The following is a 20483-nucleotide window of genomic DNA, read 5'->3' as shown; positions in this document are numbered from 1 at the left end:
ACCTACAGTCCTACAACATACATTTTATGTCGGTGGCATAACCATATCTAGAGTTTTTTAAGGAGCTGAGCAATTCTCTACGATTTTGGTCATTCGATTTTTTTTTTTGTATTTTTTAATCCGGATGAAACTTTTTTGGAATGCCCAAAGAAGCCGTTTTGCATCATTAGTTTGTTCATATAATTTTCCATACAAATTTGGCAGCTATCCATACAAAAATGATACATAAAAATTCAAAAATCTGTATCTTTTGAAAGAATTTTTCGATCGATTTGGTGTCTTCGGCAAAGTTGTAGGTATGGATAAGGACTACACTGAAAAAAATGATACACGGTAATTTTTTTTGGTGATATTTAATTTCACTTTTTCAAACTAAAACTTGATTTGAAAAAAAAAACACTATTTATATTTTTTTCATTTTCTGATATGTTTTATGGCACATAAAATGCCAACTTTTCAGAAATTTCCAGAATGGGCAAAAAATCTTTGACCGAGTTATAATTTTTTGAATCAATAAAATTAAAACAAAAATTGAAATATTAGTCGCAACTTCATTTTTCGATGTAAATCGAATTTGCGATCAAAAAGCACTTTAGTGAATTTTTGATAAAGTGCACCGTTTTCATGTTATACCTGTTTTTCGGTACCTTTTTCAAAATAGTCGCAGTTTTCAATTTTTTTAAATTAGTGCACATGTTTGCCCACTCTTGAAAAAAATATTTTTGAAAAGCTGAGAAAATTCTCTACATTTTGCTTTTCTGAACTTTGTTAATACGACCCTTAGTTGCTGAGCTATTGCCATGCAAAGGTTTAAAAAGCAGTAAAATTGATGTTTTCTAAGTCTCACCCAAACAACCCACCATTTACTAACGTTGATATCTCAGCAACTAATGGTCCGATTTGCAATGTTAAAATATGAAACATTCGTGAAATTTTGCAATCTTTCCGAAAACATTTTTTTTTCATTTTTTAAATCAAGATTAACATTTCAAAAAGGCGTAATATTGAATGTGTGAAAAAAGACGTAATATGAATTGTTTTCGGAAAGATCGGAAAATTTCACGAATGTTTCATATTTTAACATTGAAAATCGGACCATTAGTTGCTGAGATATCGACGTTAGAAAACGGTGGGTTGTTTGGGTGAGTATCATTTTTTTTCAGAGTAGTCCTTATCCATACCTATAACTTTGCCCAAGACACCAAATTCCTTCAAAAGATACAGATTATTGAATTTTCACATATCTTTTTCAAATATGTCAAATATGCTGTCAAATTTGTATGGAAAATTATATGGACAAACTAATGATGCAAAATGGCTTCTTTGGGCATACCGAAGGCACCAAAAAAGTTTCAGCCGGATTAAAAAATACAAAAAATAAAATTCAAAAAAAAGATCGATTTTGTATAAAACTGCTCATAAGAGCAATTGCATGTCAAATAGGGAATCGGTTTTACCCGACCCTCTCCGATTTCAATGAAACGTTGTAGACATGTTATCCTACGCTTATATAAACAATTTTTGTGTATTTGGAGCCAGTTTCACTCGATAATGACATTTGAGAAGAGCGTAAGTGTGTTAAATATTTTTGTATTTCGTAATTTAAATATTGCTGTATCTCTAAGCCGTTGCATCGTATCAAAAAGTGGTCAAAGACAGACATGTAGGAAAATTTACGAGCTTTCCGAAAAAAATACACTGAAAGAAAAACACACTCCAGTTTTATGAGATTATTTTGACTTTTAAGTTTAAAAGTTAAATTTGAAGGTGAGCCCACGATTTTTTTTCGTTCAAATTTTGGAGGATGGAGCAACTCACCTAAAAATTACAAAAATCATTTACTGAATCTGTATCTGTAAAGTGCTCTAAACATTAAAATTTTCAAAAACCGAACACGAGCGTCGATTCTCCTTACAATTTTACATAAAAGTCTCCATATTGACCATTATCCTAAGTCCAATCCTTGTGAAGTTACAGCGGTTTTAAAAATAAAAATGTTGAAAAAATAGGTTTTTTGATGGTTTTTGGCAATTTCTATGAGACAGACTTGATTTTTCAGTCTCGAAAATATTTTTACTGGAAAGCTCGTCCAGTTTTATATTTGAAACCAATAAAAAAAAATTGTCTTTGACCACGAGCAAAAAAAATCCTGGGATCACCTTCAAACTTGACTTTTATCCCTAAAAATCAAAAAATCTCATTAAAGTGGAGTGTTTTTCTCTTTCAGTGTATTTTTTCGGAAAACCCGTCAAATTTCCTACAAGCAAGGTTGAACAAAAATCTCTTCGAGCGAATAATTATTGCCTGAAGAAAGGCCCTCTGAGTATGCTTTGATCTCGTTTTTCCTGACTGCCACTTGATCGCTGGGTGTGGCAGAGACGAATAAAAAATAGAATGATTGGGTTTAGTCATCAACTTGCTACGATCAATATCCAATCTAGCCCCTTTACTGCCAGCAGTCATGGGTTGTTACAATCATCGACAGCACTCTTGACGAATGACAGCTAGTCGTGGCAATTTGAGAATAAAGATTATTCTCAGCAGTCTTATTCGTGGGGTGTAACAGGCAGCGATTAATCGCAAAATTAATCATAGTCGCCAGATTTTCAACACTGCCTACAAGTCAACTCTGACCACTTTTTGATTCGATGCAACGGCTTCGAGATACAGCAATATTTAAATTACGAAACACAAAAATATTTAACACACTTACGCCCTTCTCAAAGTCATTGTCGAGTGTAACTGGCTCCATATACACAAAAATGGCTTATATATGCCTAGGATAACATGTCTACAAAATTTCATTGAAATCGGAGAGGGTCGAGAAAAAAGTACCTGTTTTGGGCTGGAATTGCTCATAAGGAATTCATGGATAAAGCTTCCTCTAAATGAAAAAAGAAATAATAAAATTTAAAGATCGCGAAAAAAAAAATGGTAGAGAAGTATTATAATGGCGCAGGACTCGATGAAAGTAATTTCATCCAAAAAAAGGAGTAATCTATCAGGCCCGTGATACTGACGTAGCTTGCTGAAGCCGCCACCAAATGTTTGGTGGCGCTGCTTTGGGATTAACATTTCAGAGGGTCACAAATCAAAATATGAAAAATCTTATTTATTATTTTTTTAAAAAATCCTGTAGCTGCTCAGAACGATTCTTTTCATTAAAATAAACCAAAAATGCCGCCAACAACAATATATGTTTAGCATCAGGTCTCAGGCAAAGCTTCCCAGCAGGTGTCTTTTTGAAATCCTCTGTAATGTCTTCCGCAAATTCTAATTTGGCCAATGAACTTTCAGATCATCATAATTTTAATTTTAATCTACAATATAAGGCGGTTAAACCAATATGTGAGCTCAACCATGTTGTTGGGAAACCTTAAGAGCGAGTCCACGAAAAGGGCATAGCCCATTGTAAGTGACGTCGTGGAACTCACCATGCAGTTTCGAAGAAGCATGTTACATTTTACTAAATTTACATTTAAAAGAAAGCATGTTTTTGAGTCAAACAAACCAACTGCTATGGTACCCCGTGGTTTTAATGTGTTGGTAAATTTTCGACCTGAATGCCTTCTCTGAACAGCTGTAGACATAAAAGTTCAAATTTAGAAACTAATTTTGTTGTTTTGTGTCTATTCTAACTGAAACCAATAAAAAACTTCCAAATATTGTGCAAAAACATTGCTAAAATCACTTCCAAATTCACCCCATGTGTCCCGATTTGCCCCGGATAATGGTACACATTTAATTTCATTTTAACTAACAAAACAAAAATAAAGAATAAAAAATGATTTTCGTCCTTTCGATTTTGCGCCCTTTTCGTCATGCTACTCCCCATCATGGCTTTCCTGGCACGGTCCATTGTTCGTTTGTTATTGTTTTGGTTTTAGTGGCACGGAGTCATGCACTCACACTAATGCAAAGCAAGATCGCGAGTACCTATGATATACAGCCTTGACTCCCCATGATTTTGACACTAGACACCAAAACATTGGTACTTTTTAGGCTTCAGTGACATTGTATGCAGATGACAGCCGCAGCATCCCAGTGTAATCTATCCACAAGTTTTCCCCGGAGGCTTTCTTCGAACTGGCTTGTGTTCGATTAGATTAGATTAGATTAGATTGGATTAGATTAGATTAGATTAGATTAAATTAGATTAGATTAGATTAGATTAGATTAGATTAGATTTGATGAGATTAGATTAGACTTGACTAGATTAGGTTGAGGACTTGAGAATTGGCCCAATACAAACTTAGGAGTCAATCTTTGATTTCAGGGGTTTACAGATTAGTTTTATTGTGTGAACAGTTGTTGATTATGCCATGATTTTGTAAAGAATCTTTTTTTCTTTTTATTGTTAATTTGATTTAGAATGGATAAAGAAATACAGAACGTTCTATATAAAAGCGAGCTATTCTATGTAGTTATGAACCAAATTCCATTTTTTTCAGAAAAATTAACAACAATCACTCACATATTGACGATAAACGGATGGTCGATTTCGTGCAGGATGTTCTTCTCGTTCTTGACGTGCTCGATCTGCTTCAACCGTATCACGTCGGCCATCGCCAGGATCTTCATGGCCCAGTACTTGTCCGTCACTTTGTCCCGACAAAGGCACACCCGCCCAAACGTTCCGGTTCCTGTAACAAAGAAACAAAAAAAAAAGCAATTGTCAGTTAAAGTGAAATTAAAACACTCGCACACGCGCTTTTATGTCGTGTTTATTGAAGAAAAAAAGGAAGACAGTTGATTGATGAATGGAATATTTTATGATTGGCTATCACGTAAACACGCGGCCGCCGGTGTATCGTTAATCAATTTGTTGCCCAGCCTGTGCCTTCTTCCCTGCCCCCCTCTCAAGCTTTGAAATCGACTCTTAAATTGATTGAGTGCGACACAATTGAGGGTACCCTGGCGGGAAAAGGGTTTCTCCCAGCTCATCATTATCACCATCATCATCGTCGTCGCGGCGCAAAAGGTGAAAAGTGAAGGACGCGTCCTTCAATCTCCACAGGGATAAAAGCAAAGTCAATCGATCCCGGGAAAGGGGGATTACATGCAAAGCCAAACACCTCATCCAGGCAAAAGCCAATTCTCGGAAGGACAAATCTGCCCCCTGGGCGGCTTTTCCCCTACCAAGCTTCCATCGTGGAGGCTGTGGGACACGTGTTTCCGGCAAGGATGACTCGTGCTAAGCCTCAACCGGTTCAAATTTACTCTTTTAATGACCTGTAGGCCAGCCCAGGCTGTCAAAGGGAATCACTTTGTGGCCCAAGTTCCAGAAATTAGGAAATTCAAGTTTATTTTTTTTTGAATGTTTTTTTTTATCCCAAATAAAATTACAATTGCTGAAAGTGTTATATTATTCAGATTTCAATAAATTGTGTTTATTTAATTAATAAAAATAACTCTGGCTTAGAGTTTACAATTACAAAGATACACACATATGATAAAAAATATGGCGAGAAAAAGAAATAAATTTCTTCAATGATAAAAATAGAATAACATATCAAGATTGTTAACGATTAAATTATCTAGGCTCGATAACGATAAGATAATCGCCAATAACGGACGATAACTCTTTTTTTAAATTTTTCTTAAATTGACTTAATTCAACCATATCATGTTAAATTTTCAATGCTTTCACTAACTTGAAAATCTAGTAAGTAAAATATGTATTCAAAATTGTTCCAGAATACCGTATTTTTTTTAAAGTACTCAAATTTTCATGATTTGCAAAATGGGTACCAAACGAAGCGAAATTTCTATTGCTTTCACTTTATTTGGTTTGTTTTTGTCAAAAACAAACATTTTCACAAAATTCCGCTTTTTTTGAAAATACTAAAATTTTCAAAATTTTAAATATGTGTATCAAACTAAGCGAAATTTTGTTTGTTTTTTTTCACATTAAAAGAGTGTAATTTTAAATACAAAAGGAGCGGCCGTGGCTGACTGGTTACGGAGTTCGCTTTGTAAGCGAATGGTTCTGGGTTCGATTCCCATCTGCTCCCAACGAGAAAGTATAGGAAATATTAATCTTGAAACTCTGAACAAGAACGAAAAATCAAAGTCGCTCGATTCGGGGTTCGATCCCCCGTCCTTTGGATTGGTAAGCAAAAATGCTAACCACTAGGCCATCGCGACTTGGTGAGCTATGATTGGAATTAGGAATACTGTTACTATCAACTATATACGCGCTGGGTCCTTGTCCATAGGGGGATGGCGTCGCTATTTTTAGACCACGTTTTCCACTTTTTCTCATCGAAACCGACTACTTTATCGATTTCATTTTGCTGGGCGAGATAGGACGCCGTCTATTTTTAGACGATGACTCAGCACTTTTCCACTCTTGCACTTAATAAAACCAGATGGCAGCACGATGTAACGCCACGTCCCTATTTGACAAGGGTTCGGAAGTTCTAAATAACGTTTGAATCCGATTGGTGCAAACGTTCTTCAGGGCGGGGCTTGTCGATAAAGCTGAAGTACCTCGCGCTCGGCTAGCCAGCGTAGAAATGGGTCACCGAAGCTCGGCAGAGCTAACACCTTCCAGATGCCTATGCGAGTTATTTGCATGTATAGAATGTAAAATCTAAAATACATGGAAACAACTCAATTTTGTAAGAAGCGACCGCGTGGTCCCGTTTGGTTGGTTGCACACACGCACACACACACAAAAGAGTGTAATTTTAAATACAAATTTTTTCACAAAACAACGTATTTTTTCGAAAGTACCCCAATTTTTCATAATTTGCAATAACGGTATAAAAACGAAGCAAAATTTTGTATGCTTTTTCACTTTATTAGATTTTCTTTTGGAAAATACCAAAAATTTTAAAAAAATTCCGTATTTTTTAAAAAATTTGAGTATTTTTGAAAAAATGGGTAATTTGTGAAAATTTTAATATTTCCAAAAAAACAAATAAATTCTAAAAGCATTCGAAATTTCAATTCGTTTGATACCCATATTGCAAATTATGAAAATTTTAGTATTTTCGAAAAAATACGGTATATTGTAAAATTTTTAGTATTTTACAAAAAAAAATCAAGTGAAAAAAACATAAAAAACGTTTGATACCCATATTGAAAATTAATTTTTTTAGTATATTCGAAAAATATGGTATTTGGTGAATGATAATTTTGAGTACATACTTATAGTTTAAAACTTACTACATTTTCAAAAAATATATTCTTAGTGAAAGCATTTGAAATTTAACCATATCATGTTGAACTAATCGATTTTAAAAATGAGTTTTCGTCCGTTATCGGCGATAAGATTATCAACGGTAGAATTATCGAAATAACGATAACGATAACAATAAATTATCGTTATCGTCAGACGATAATATCATCGAAGATAAATATGTATACATGATGAAGAAACCAATATTCAGAAATGAATTATTTATTTTTTTCAAAGCAAGCAAAAAACGAAACGAAACTATTGGCACTACGCCCCCCGGGGCATGGCCTTCCTCTAACGTGGGATTTCTGCTCCAGCGCCTCTGACGAGACAGGAGAAACCGGGACCGACGTTTTACTTCACCATCCGATAGAAGCTCAGTGGATAAGGCGGGAATCGAACCCGCGTCTCATAGCATCATCGGGATCGGGATCATCAAAGCAAGCAATTCTCTACGAAATCGGACGATTTGTGCATTTTTTTTATTAGGCTTAAACATTGTGGGGGCATTTCATATGATCGAACAAGCCATTTTGTGTCGCTCCTTACAATTTTGTCCATACAAAAATAGTAAGTAAATATTCGCAAATCTTTACCTTTTGAAGGATTTTTCTTCAGTCTTTCGTCTTCAGCTGAGTTGTAAAAATTGTAATAATGCCAATTTTTATATAAACTTTATTTTTACAAAAAAAAACAACAATTCAATTTTCGTCTATTTTTTATATTTTTTATATGTTTTAAGCGACATAACCAACAATTTTTGAGTCATAGAGAAATATGAACAAAAATTGTTTTGGCGTCAGTATCAAATGTAAAATCAAATTTACAATCGGAAAGTAGGGTAGGGTAGTCATCAATGAGACACTTTTGGTTTTCAACTTTCAACGATTTTTCTAATTTTTTCATCAGTATTTTTCAATGAGCTTTTAGTTGCATTATCTTTCTTTTAATGTGTTCTAACATTGACCAAAATATTAGATCGATCTGACGTCTATAGCCAGAGTTATTCAACTGTCTCATTGTAGACGCACTTGGCAGGAACAATGAGACAGCTGGGGAACAATGAGACACTCTACGAAAATCAACATTTTTCTAGTAAAACATCATGTTTTTGTATTGTTCCATTGCAGGTGATTTGCCTTGAACATTTTAGAGAAATTTTGCCAACATGAAACTTTTATTAACAAAAGTTATACTAAAAAGTATTAAAATTTTGTAAAATCCATATATTAATACCAAATAACTTTGTATTTTTGGTTAAATGAAGTTTAAACTCTATAAATATGCCAAAAATCACTTTTGATTCATGTTTTGAAAGATTTCCATCGATTTTGAAAAGTTTATTGAAGAAAAATCAAAGTGTCTCATTGTTACCCATGGGCTGAAATGAGTGGGGAACAATGAGACAGCCCTGGATTCTGGGTATATTCTAAATTTTGGCCAAATTTAATGAAAGGCCATTGTAGCCCAACTTAATACCTATGGAACGTCGAAAGAAATTTGAAGAAATATTAGTTTTAGTGTAAATGGCAGCCTACGAGCGAAAAAATATTTTTTGTCCATAATTTACTTTTACACCCCAGAATCAAACATTTATGAATAACTTGTCAAGGGAGCGTCCATAACCAAAGCCACTATTATGGCAGACGTGTATCCAGTAGACACACCTTTCCCCCAAATATGAGCCTGATAGTTTGAAACTACGACTTGTGAGAGCCATTTTATCATTGTTCCCCGTGTCTCATTGATGACTACTCTACCCTACTCAACAGAAATTTTGATAAAGTGCGCCGTTTAAGAAATAAAGCCACTTAAAGAAAAATTGAAAAACAGGAAAATTTTCTAGGCTTCACCCAAACAGCTTCCCATTTTCTAATGCAAATATTTGAACAACTTATGGTCCAACTTTCAATGTCAAAACATGATTCATTTGAGAAATTGATTGTTCGATTCATTTTTTTGAATACATAAAATCAAAACTTATTTTCCAAAAAGTTGCATTATTAAACCATTGGGATTTTATTTTTTTCCGAAAAGTACAATTTTAGAAAAGAAACCCGGCACCAACATTTTTCTTCACTCTTCTCTATGGCTCAAAACTTGCGGGTTTTTGTCCCTTAAAACATATCTTTTTTTTAAAATAATTGACAAAAAATTGGTTAAAAAAAATATTTAAAAATCAGCATATTTTACAACTTCTATAACTTTGCCGAGGTCACAAAATCGATCCGAATATTCCTCCAAGAGATACAGATTTTTTATTTTTAAGTGCCATTTTTGTGGGAACAGCTGCCAAAATACTTTCAACCCCCGGTGGTTGGTCACTTTTTCGTTTGACACTTTTTTTTTGTTTGTACCCCGTTGGTTGGTCAAAGTCAAACTAAAAAGTGACGAACTGTCACATTGCACACGGCGCTCACGCACACTATCAAAACAAATGTTTGATAGTGTGTGTGAACTCCGTGTAAAGGGGTGTCAAACTAAAAATTGACCCCGTTCGTTTGACAACAGTTGGTGTCAAACCATCGGGGTTTGAGTGTAGTATGAAGATTTGTATAAGCGAATCCATGAGGCAAAATTATATTTCTGGTCAAAGGAAAGGTTCTTAAAAAGTTTAAGCCACATGAAAAAATACAAATAAATTTCAAATAACCTCAGTATATTTTGAAATGGTCGATTTTTTAAGCATTAATGCCCCATATTTTTATATCAGGATTATTTTTTTTTAAAACAGAGAGTAAGTATATTTAAGAATTTCTATTTGCTTTTTTTTTATTTAAGTATAATAAATATGGTTTAGAAAAATATTGTAAGTGAACTTTCCAGCTTTTGAACGTAAATCAAGAAATGAAAACAGGATTTGAAAAAATACAAAAAGAGAAAAATTAAAAATTAGAAACCAAAATTTAAGGGTTAAAAGTCTTTTCAATAAAATAACAAACAAAACAAATGAAATCTATTTTTTATGACAAAAAATCATGGAAAATTCATTTTGTAATAATTAGTTTTTTTTGCATAGCATTATAATTTTATATATATTCACAATATTTCATAATTGGTCCAAACATGGCAAAAATTTAAATCAATGTTGGAAAATTAATTTTAAGTTGTTTTTAATAGATTCTTTTTCATTCAAATTTGGAAGGTGTTAGAATATACTTTGAAAGATATTTGCAATCAGTCATTCCCTGTTTAAATTATGACAAAAATCTCTTTTCCATTTCACCAGAGGGTCGCCCCGTGCCACAAAACACTCTGTTATCTTGTCAATTGAAACAGTGTTGCTAGTGCAGTTGCTATAATCCTTGCCCTGTGGGCATAATGTTTTATGACCTTTTCCATCCAACGCAACTCATAGCACGTGGTGGTGCAGTCGCCCGGTAGTGTCGCAACAACTTGACTCAAATTGGGTGTACAACACCAGATAATGGGGTGTTGTCTGCTCATAAAACATTGCCACTAAACAAGAGCAGCCCGCGTTACATCCTGAATAGTGCTTCGAGGAAATTGGATTTATATAGCAACTATCTGCTGCTGTAGTTGGCGCAACAATCACCGCAGAGAAGGAGCTAGCGAGCTCGTGTTGCCAGCCTTTTTGTTGGGAATGAAAAATGAAGTTTCGCTCAAGACACGCGTCATCTGATATTTCAGGACTTTTGAGACGATGGCGTTTGTTCTTCTTTTTCCAGGATTACAGGCTTCAGGGTTATTCCTGGTACATTGGAAAATAGCAAGCGGAGTCTTCGGTTTCGGGGTTTGAATTTTATTGCCCGGGCGAGAAAAGATATTCCGCGGAAAAAGGGATCAACCTGCTGTGGAAATGTGGCGAACGGATTTAGAGACACCGCAATGGAATTGGATAGATTTATTCGCGCTCAAGCGAAACCCCCTCCCTCTGGCTTAAGGTGACATTTTTGTGAGTATCAAAAGGCTTTGCCATTTTTTCTATTCGTTTTTTTTTATCTGAAAAATAGTGAGATTTTTTTTTAATCAGAATGAATAAAATTATTTCTATTTCCTGATTTGTTTCATTTGTTTTAAATAAAATTCAAAATATCAATTGAAAATTTGTATTTATCAGTACCACTAAATTACCTCTCATTTTTCAACTCGCGCTACACAAAAAAAACAACTAAGACATTCAAGGCATGTTTACATGGCAGCTGAAGGTTTGTTTGCATCAGGTTTCCTGTCTCTTTCTAACGAAACTTTTTTGTCAGGCGACTTCTAGCTGGTTTTATTGACTGACTGCTCGATATGTTAGCCAACATACTTCGCAGGGCTGTGACAGCTCGAGTTCGATCACTGTTTGCATTAGGACACTGTGACGAGAAGTTCGTCAGTTTTGGTTTAAATATTATTTTTTTTCACTGAGCCTAGAGAGCCTCATATTCTTAATTCTCTACGAAATTGGTCTTTTTTCTTAATTTTAATTTTTGTATTTTTTAATCCGGCTAAAACTTTTTTGGTGCCTTCGGTATGCCCAAAGAAGTCATTTTGCATCATTAGTTTGTCCATATACTTTCCATAGAAATTTGGCAGCTGTTCATACAGAAATGATACATGAAAATTCAAAAATCTGTATCTTTTGAAGGAATTTTTTGATCGATTTGGTGTCTTCGGCAAAGTTGTAGGTATGAATAAGGACTACACTGAAAAAAATTATACAAAGTATTTTTTTTGGTGATTTTTAATTACACTTTTTGTTACGAAAACTTGATTTGCAAAAAAAAACACTATTTCTAATTTTTGTTTTTTTTAGTAGACATCAAATGCCAACTTTTCAGAAATTTCTAGAATGGACAAAAAAAACTTTGCCGAGTTATGAACTTTTGAATCAATACCAATTTTCCCAAAAAAAAATTTAATTTCATTTTTCGATAAATTCAAATTTGCAATCAAAATGTACTTTAGTTTTTGATAAAACTTGCATCAATAAGTTATTTTCAGGTAACTTTTTAAAAAATAGTCACAGTTATTTTTTTTTTTTAAGTGCTCATGTTTGCCCAATTTTGATTTTTTTTTTTGAAAAGCTGAGAAAATTTACTGTATTTTGGTTTTCTGAACCTTGTTGATACGGCCCTTAGTTGCTGAGGTATTGCCATGCAAAGCTTTAAAAACAGTAAAATTCTAGAGTTTTTTTTTGAAAAAGTCCAATAAACCAAATTTCCAGTTTTTGCTTTTTGGGTGTTTTTAGAACCGCCTTGAGTCGGGGGTATTAAAAAACACCCAAAAAGCAAAAACTGAAAATTTGGTTTATTGGTCCTTTCAAAAAAAAAAAAAAAAAACTCCAGAATTGTTTTTTTTAGGTCTTATCCAAAAAACCCCACCATTTTGTAATGTCGATAGCTCAGCAACTAATGTTCCGATTTTCAATGTTAAAATATGAAGCATTCGTGAAATTTTCCGATCTCTTCGAAAAAACTATTTTAAAATTTTTTGAATCAAGTAATCAAATAATATTTCAAAAGGGCGTAATATTGAATGTTTGACCCTTTTGAAATGCATTTGAAAGGACAAAAATGCTTGGGCAATCGTTTCACATATGTGCTTCATTTTTTGTATCTTTCTATTGCCTATCACAGCGTAACAATCATCACCAAATTTCGCAACCCAAGCATTGCCCAGTCCATCGCAAAGCACCTTTTCACGCAATCAGCAAAATTACCCCAAAAAAAAGTACATTTCGCTCTCAATCCCATCCGGAGAAAGCCCACCAGCCGAGTTTACCATAATGCCCCATTATGGCGCACACATGTGGTTCATCGGTGATTGATGACCTTTCCACAACGCAACTGCCATGGCTTCCGCAAACAGGCGGCTTCGGCCCATAAAGCTTCTAATCTGGTGGCCACGAAACGAACTTCAATTCCAGGTTTGTTGACCTGGAAAACCGCTTGTTTTATGTGTTATTAATTTCCCCTCCTTTGTGGGTCTTATGGGTTTGGCCGAAAAAAAAAACGCTGTATGGTATGCGGCATGTGTTGTTTTTTAATGTTCTATAAAACCCGGAATGAGGAGAGGTCGCATCACTTGAGAAAACGCTTGTTTCGTTTTGCCTACTCAATTTAACATAAATTTAATCAATTAAAAATATTTTTCCACAAAACAACATGAGCGTGTAAAGTGACAGTTCTGTACCGGAGTCCACGCTAACCCAAAGTGACTATAATATTTATCTACTCCACCCGCTGCAACAATAGCTGTCAAACAGCCAACAAAAAACTTGTTTGTAAACGCTTTATCCACTAAAAGAAAAGTGGCAAACAACTTGGGTAAATCCAAACAAACTTTAATAACGCGCCACCGTCGTGGGAATAATCAATTGGCCACGACGCGGCGTTTGGCCGGCGCAAAACAACAACAAAAAGTGACAACACCGTTTTTTTATGGCAGACAACGGATTCGTGTCGTAAACATCGAAATAAACAGCGTCCATCAGCGTGCCCTCGCACGCGCAAAATATCATCTGTTTCACGGATTTTACCTAGTGAGAAGGAAAAAAAAAACCGTCACCGCCACCACGGGAGCAATTTTGCGTGAAAGTGATTCACCGTCAGCTATAAAAAGCGGCATTTCATTGATGGTTCTGTCACGAGTAGCCTACTTTTCGCGCGCCATTATGGCGCTGGTTGACAGCTGTCGCTGGAAGCGAGCGTCATATTAAAGATGCTTGACAATTGCCATCGTGACATTTCATATCGCTCGCTATTATGGCAAAGGGTTTGACACTTGCACCAATTGCGGTGCCATCTGGATACTTAAAAGGGTTGACCTTCTTTTCACCCCCACCAGCTATGTATATTGTGGATTTCATCAAAACAAGCCGCGAGGGCTGTCAAACGCGACCCGCAATCGTTGGGCACGAATCTTGGAAAGGAAGTGGCGTGTTGCCACTTTTCCCCAACGCAAAAAAAGGTAGTTTGTAATCAATCTTAATTTGAAGACAATTCGCGCCGATCTGTTGTTCGATTAATTGACGCCGATAAGAATGACCTCGCCGGCGGTGCCCTTCTTCCAAGAAGGTGGCTGCCTTTGTTTACCTTTTTGAAAAGCAACAGCGCTCCGGTTGTTTTGTGCACGAAACGGGGTTCAGGTTCCGGTTTCAGCGGGAATCCCTTGGCCGATTTACAATTTACTAGTTTTTTACGCAAAGAAAAAAAAGTAAATTTGGCAACTTTCTTGTTAAACCTGTCAATAAAAAATCAGTGTTGCCAAATCGTAAATTTGTGTGGCTTTATGGCAAAATTGCGTATGATTAATAATTACATTACATTTGAAGAGGAGTCTGGTTTCGTAAAAATGCCCAATTCTTCTTCTTAACCCTCAAAACTACATTGTATTGAAATTCCGCAGAGCACTTTCCAAATTTCATCCCCGCCACACGTTGACAACGTCGTCTTAACGGTGCGCGACCTGAGGCAAACTAATTAGGTTTTTCGCTGTCACTTCCGAACAAATTTGCCTGTTTTGCGTGGAAACTCTCCTCAGTCATCAGCCGTCGCGCAATCCTGGGGGACGGGGGTGTGGCGCACTTCCGGCAAGTTGCGCCACTTTTTTTCTGCCTCCTCTCGCGAACCAACTTCGTCATTAGCAGCAAGTCTCAGCTCGACCAGAACCGCTGACGATGATGACATATGGGGTTGTCCATTTTGTGGCAACATCACCATTAATATTCTCCGGCTTCCGGTTCTTCCGTGGGGGTTCCAGAGCGGGTAAGTGGAATTGAGCCGGAAATATAATTAACGTAATTTTTAGCCCCTTTTGCAAGCTTGTTTCGATAAATTTCGTTTCAACAATTTTGAGGATGGTTGAGACGGTAACCGATGGAGACGCGTGGTGCCGGAGCTAATTTTAGAGTTGTAAACATCGTAAAACATTTTGTCATCACCAAATTGACGTATGCACCATTCATAGACGATGCACCAGGAAGTGAATTCAAAACTACTGATTGAATAAATAGTAGAGCCAATAAACAATACGGTTAGAACAGGACGTTTAGTTTGAAGCCATAACCGTTTTCCTTTCGATATTTATTAGAGATTCGAACTAGATAGAGGTAATTTACTTAAAAGAAATCAAAAGCAAAAGTTTTCTCAATATTTTCAAATATATTACTAATTATACTCTATTTGTCTGTGATTTTGAACGGAATTCTGCGTACGTCAAAGGGTAACTGCTTCAAAAATTGACCAAAGATTTATACTTTTCTTAGGAAAACTTTTCGCAAAACAACAAAAAAAAAGAGTCGTTCCCGTGCTTCATTATTTTCAAATGGGACACGTCGCGACGTTTGCTTCCAAAACAATCCATTAGGCGAGTGAGTTTGACCCCTCGAAGCGTTTTCTTTTTTGCATTTCTGGGAAACTCGTGCGCCCGTTGTTTTGCTTTTGATTTTCCGACGACGGCGGACGCCAGCTTCCAATTTTAGAGCCAAAGATTTAAACAACGAGCTCAATGGCTCAATAAAATCGATGCAAAGTAACAATACGTTGGGCAATTAGTGAGCATCAGCTTTCCCAAACAAAAATGGTTGCAAGTGCAGATCGTGAGGTTGAGGATTTTTAACAGCGTTGTTCAATCATGAAATCAACGTAGGAAACGATAACTCAAATTTCACGAAATAAAGTGAATTTTCATAAGATTCGAATTTTAATAAAAAGGAAAAGTTATTTATAAAAAAATACTTGCGGCCGATTTCGTGCATTTTTTATTATTTGATTTTTGTTATTTGGCTTCAACTGTTTGGGGTCCTTTCCTATGACTAAAGAAGGCATTCTGTCCCATTGGTTCACCCAAACAAGACTCCATACAATTTTGGAAGCTATCGATACACACATGGTACGTCAATCTTCAAAAATCTGTATCTTTTGAAGGAATTTTCTGATTGGTTTGGTATCTTCGGCAAAGTTGTTGATATTGATGAGAAATACTCAGAAAAAATGGAACTCGGAAATCTGTTTTCCGTTTTATAACATTTTTTTTTACCGAAACCCTATCGATGTATTGTGGATTTAGCTGGTAGCTGGATTTCTGGCATCTTCTCACGGTTATTGGAAACGGTCGTAGGTAGACCTATGGGTTCCCAATTGGAGTGAAAAAGCTCAATTTATAAAAAAAATATGGATTAAAGTTTTGGTTTTCAATCACTTTTCCGACATCAGGAATAATTGTTTGAACATGGTCGCATATTTTTTATTCAGTCGAAAAAATATTATTTTTCTTGAAAAAACTTTCATTTTTAATCACATGATCACCCCTAATTCTGGCTCGATGCCGCCATCATGCGACCGCGTGCTCCGATTGTTTGTCAACAAAGCTGCAGCTGGATGGTGAGACGAAGTGAGGGGAGAAGAGGTTTTGACATTTTTATACCCGCATCTGGCCCGCCGCCTATTTAGTCGGTCGTTGAGCCGACGGTCGTTTCCAGCGACCGAGTCCAGCTAGGAACTGATCGTACAATATTATAGAGGACAGAAAACCGCAACTTTTGAGCCATAGAATTATCTACGGCGCATGTATTGCGTGTACGTACACGAAGAAGATTGAGGTTAAATTTTGTCCGTCCAGCAAAATCAAATGGTGCGCTAGTGTGTGTACGCGAAACGTCATAAAGCTCTATAGAAAAGTATTGTCCGTTTCTCTCAAAAGTACACGCCGCGCGGCATTTCAGAAGGTGCCGTAGACATAGTTTCCAGAGATTTTCTGCTCTTTTGGTGCAATAAAAAACATACCTGGCAACAATGCCAGGAGAATCGAAGAAGAAGATCAACAAAAACAAAATGCGCAGTATGGGATTTGACCAGGGATGCCAGATACACAGATTTGTCTGTGTTTCACAGACTTTTGAGCTTGTGTCAGACATTTTTTGAGGTGCACAGACTTTTGAAAAACTTCATTAAATTATTATTTTGTAATCTTTTTTGTCGAAACTTATTTCGTAAGCCTTCAAATGCTTAAAAACGCAATTTCTGATGGATTTCAATGACTGTGAATTGATATATTTGAATTTTAGACAAATGTACAGACATACACAGACTTTTTTACAGACATTTAAAAAAAACAAGTGGCATCCCTGGATTTGACAGCGCGCATTTGCTGAAAGTGTGGCGCGTCGTTTCGAGGCTGATATGCCGCGTGTCTTTTTCGGGAATACGCGCAATATGGACTAAATCAAAATATTAATCAAAATGTGCATTGCAGATATCGACACTTAAAGTTTAATTTTTATTGAAAAATTCCAGTTTTTTTATTCTTTCCTGAAAAAATAAATTTTTCGAGTATTAAGAAAATGTCCAATAAAATTGCAAAAGAGTCATTTAAGATTGGCCCTCTGTTTTCTGAAGTACAGCAAATAAAAGAATAAGAAACAAGAAAATTTTAGTATTTTAAGTCTCATCCAAACAGCCTTTTTTTCTACTGCCAATATCTCAGAAACTAATAGTTCTATTTTCAAAGTTGTTGAACGTTTGTTGTTGCTTGTTCACCGCTAGATTAAGGCGAATTTCTGTAAAACATATTTGTATGATGAGTGGCAGTATCTGGTTTGTCTCATTATTTTAGAAAAAAATACCACATTCAAAAAGTGCACAAGCAACAAAAAACGTCCAAAGGGACATTCTTATGCAAAATTTGCTGAACCTTTCGAGTTTTGACAGTTGAGTAACGGTTAATGGAAGAGATTTCAAAAATACTAATTTTACTTTTTTTTTTATCAAAATACGATTTTTTTTCAGGATTTTGACTACTCCATCAAATCAGGCGTCCAATATTACACAAAAGTACCGTTTGACACCAATTTGTTTCATCTCTTCATGGTTTCGAAATAAAGTTACTGAAAAACGTATAACTATCCAGAAAAATGAAAGGGTCAGAAAGGATCAGAAATAGGATAAAACAAAACTTTTCAAAACTATTATTTAACATTTTTTGAGATTTTCTGTAAACATTTGAAGAAAAAAACGAAGCCAAGTCTGTCATGTAAAATGAAAATTGGTTCATTTCACTTCTTCAAAAAATACATGATATTTAATAGTGACCGATAATTACCAAATAGGGGAACTATACCCTTTTTCAGCCTATTGCTATTATCGGCCTATCAGTGAGTGTCGTGTGAGCAGCAGCGCCGGGAAGATGGATTTTTGTGGCGTTCTTTTTGTGCTGTATTCGTGATCGTGTTCATATCATGCATGCGGTGAGGGGGGTCATTGTGCTGATGAATATTATTGCGCGTCAGTGTCGTGTGAGCAGCAGCGCCGGAAAGATGGATTTTTGTGGCGTTCTTTTTGTGCTGTATTCGTGATCGTGTTCATATCATGCATGCGGTGAGGGGGGTCATTGTGCTAATGAATATTATTGCGCGTCAGTGTCGTGTGAGCAGCAGCGCCGGAAAGATGGATTTTTGTGGCGTTCTTTTTGTGCTGTATTCGTGATCGTGTTCATGTCAAATTATGTGGAAGGTGCGAAGCCGCGTTTTAGGATTCTTGTGTCTTTGTTGTTTTAATTGTGTTTCCATCTGGAGTATTAGTTTTAAAATTATTTTAATTTTTTACAGCTTCCTGGAATTATTTTAAATCAAATGTTTACATGTAAATTTGTCTACTCACTATATGATTTATTTAAATGTTCATATTATTCCTTATCCTATTCCTTTCCTGTAATATACCATCTCCATATATGATCAAATTGCTTAAATTAACGAAACTTTCTAAAACAGCATAGGAACCATCTGGAGCATTTATATTTTAAATAACTGTTTTTTTTACAGCTTCCTGGAATCATCTTGATTGTATTTATTATATTTATTATTTATCATTATTACAAAACTATATGCTTATTAGATAATACACTACAGACTCACATTTACACTTACAAACATTCAAATCATTAAATACATTACGCACTCAACCATTTTCATCGGCCCGATGAAATTCCCCTAACCCCATTCCAAACCTCCCAAAAATATTCCGTTCACTTTTAAAAGTCGCATGGGTTCCTGCACTTTTGCCACTAGTGAACAACAAAACATCCTCCCAAATCCCCACGGGACTGTATGGGCGTAGCCATGGAGCACAGTGTGGAAATTTACGTTCTTAGATATTCTTGGTTGTACCGGGCAGCAATCAAATTGTCTAAGAATATTGAATTGACCATTGTGGCACCCCCTACAGCGTGGTGCAGACCCGTTATGCTATGCTATGCTATGCTATGCTATTGCTATTATCGGCCTATCAGCACTTTGATCATGAATTACAGCTTTCATAAAGTGTTTTGACTATTCCAAAGTAATAAATAGATCGAATAAAAGTGAGCAAGCAACTCTCCATTGTTAATACATCGGAAAATGTTGATTTAATAGCGGGAAACGGTAAAAGTGATGAGAATTGGTCGAACGGCTTAGAGTGATTAAAATGGGTATATTTCCCCTATTCAAATTAGCGAAAATAGAAGGTTTTTAATCTTACCTTGATCAACATAGATTTTTTCTTTTTTTTATTTTGGTGTAATTCAATAAAACCTTGAATAAATGGAAGATGTTTGTCACAGATATTTTATTACGTTCACGTTAAATGTATAGCAAAATCACTTCCTCTTCGAGAATGTTCCCCGCATACATTAGCCCCAAAACAAGCAAATTGAGTTATCGAGCAGACAAGAGTGTCCCAATCAGCGGCATTCACCCCCAGCAGACACTTCGCCTACTGAAGAGATGAGAAGAGTGCTTCGGAAATAATTGATTGAATCAAGTGCGTGCGTACTCACCAGACGTACCGGATCAAATTCCACTCACGTCGATCTCGACGATAGCGGCGCTCTCAGGCCATCATTCACTTTACGCCGTCGTCATTGATTGGTTTGAAGTTTTGTGCTCCGATGCGTATCAATTCGGGGAACAGAACTTCTTATTCCCGGGGCGTATACTATGCGGCGGAGATAACTAATTGAGTAACAACTTGTACTTGAATTTCGCTAGGAATTGGGGTAATTTACAAATTGTGAAACATATACCCTCCAACTTCTGCGTACCTCCAACTAATGGCGAGATAATAATCGTTTGTGAGTTTGGTTGAGCGTTGCAGGAAAATGCCGCACACGCTGATTGGCTGATTGACAGCGTCAAATGGTGCGCTCACCGCGTGTGCTCGAGTGTCCACCCCTTGGGGAGCAATGTCACAACAATAACGCGAGTAACGAAGGGGGGGACACCGAAAGGTAACTCTCAAAGTTTTGCCACGGAAAAAAATGTTTTGCCTTTGATAAATTCATCATAAGCAAAATGACCAACTTTTATTGATTT

General features: G+C 35.9%; 1 protein-coding gene across 2 annotated transcripts in view; it reads right to left on the bottom strand.

Moving 5' to 3' along the window:
• Positions 1–20483, bottom strand: part of LOC6031680 (cAMP-dependent protein kinase catalytic subunit PRKX) — a 158296-nt gene that overhangs the window by 17347 nt on the left and 120466 nt on the right. For both annotated transcript variants that reach the window (XM_038253164.1, XM_038253162.1), the window contains exon 4: positions 4475–4643. In XM_038253164.1, coding sequence (XP_038109092.1) covers positions 4475–4643 — 169 coding nt within the window. The remainder of the gene's footprint in view (positions 1–4474; positions 4644–20483) is intronic.

This window comes from Culex quinquefasciatus, chromosome 2 (genome assembly GCF_015732765.1).
Source record: "Culex quinquefasciatus strain JHB chromosome 2, VPISU_Cqui_1.0_pri_paternal, whole genome shotgun sequence".
In the NCBI taxonomy this organism is placed as follows: Eukaryota; Metazoa; Arthropoda; class Insecta; order Diptera; family Culicidae; genus Culex; species Culex quinquefasciatus.
The sequence above is the reverse complement of the archived record's forward strand: the minus strand, read 5'-3'. Positions and strand labels throughout refer to the sequence as shown.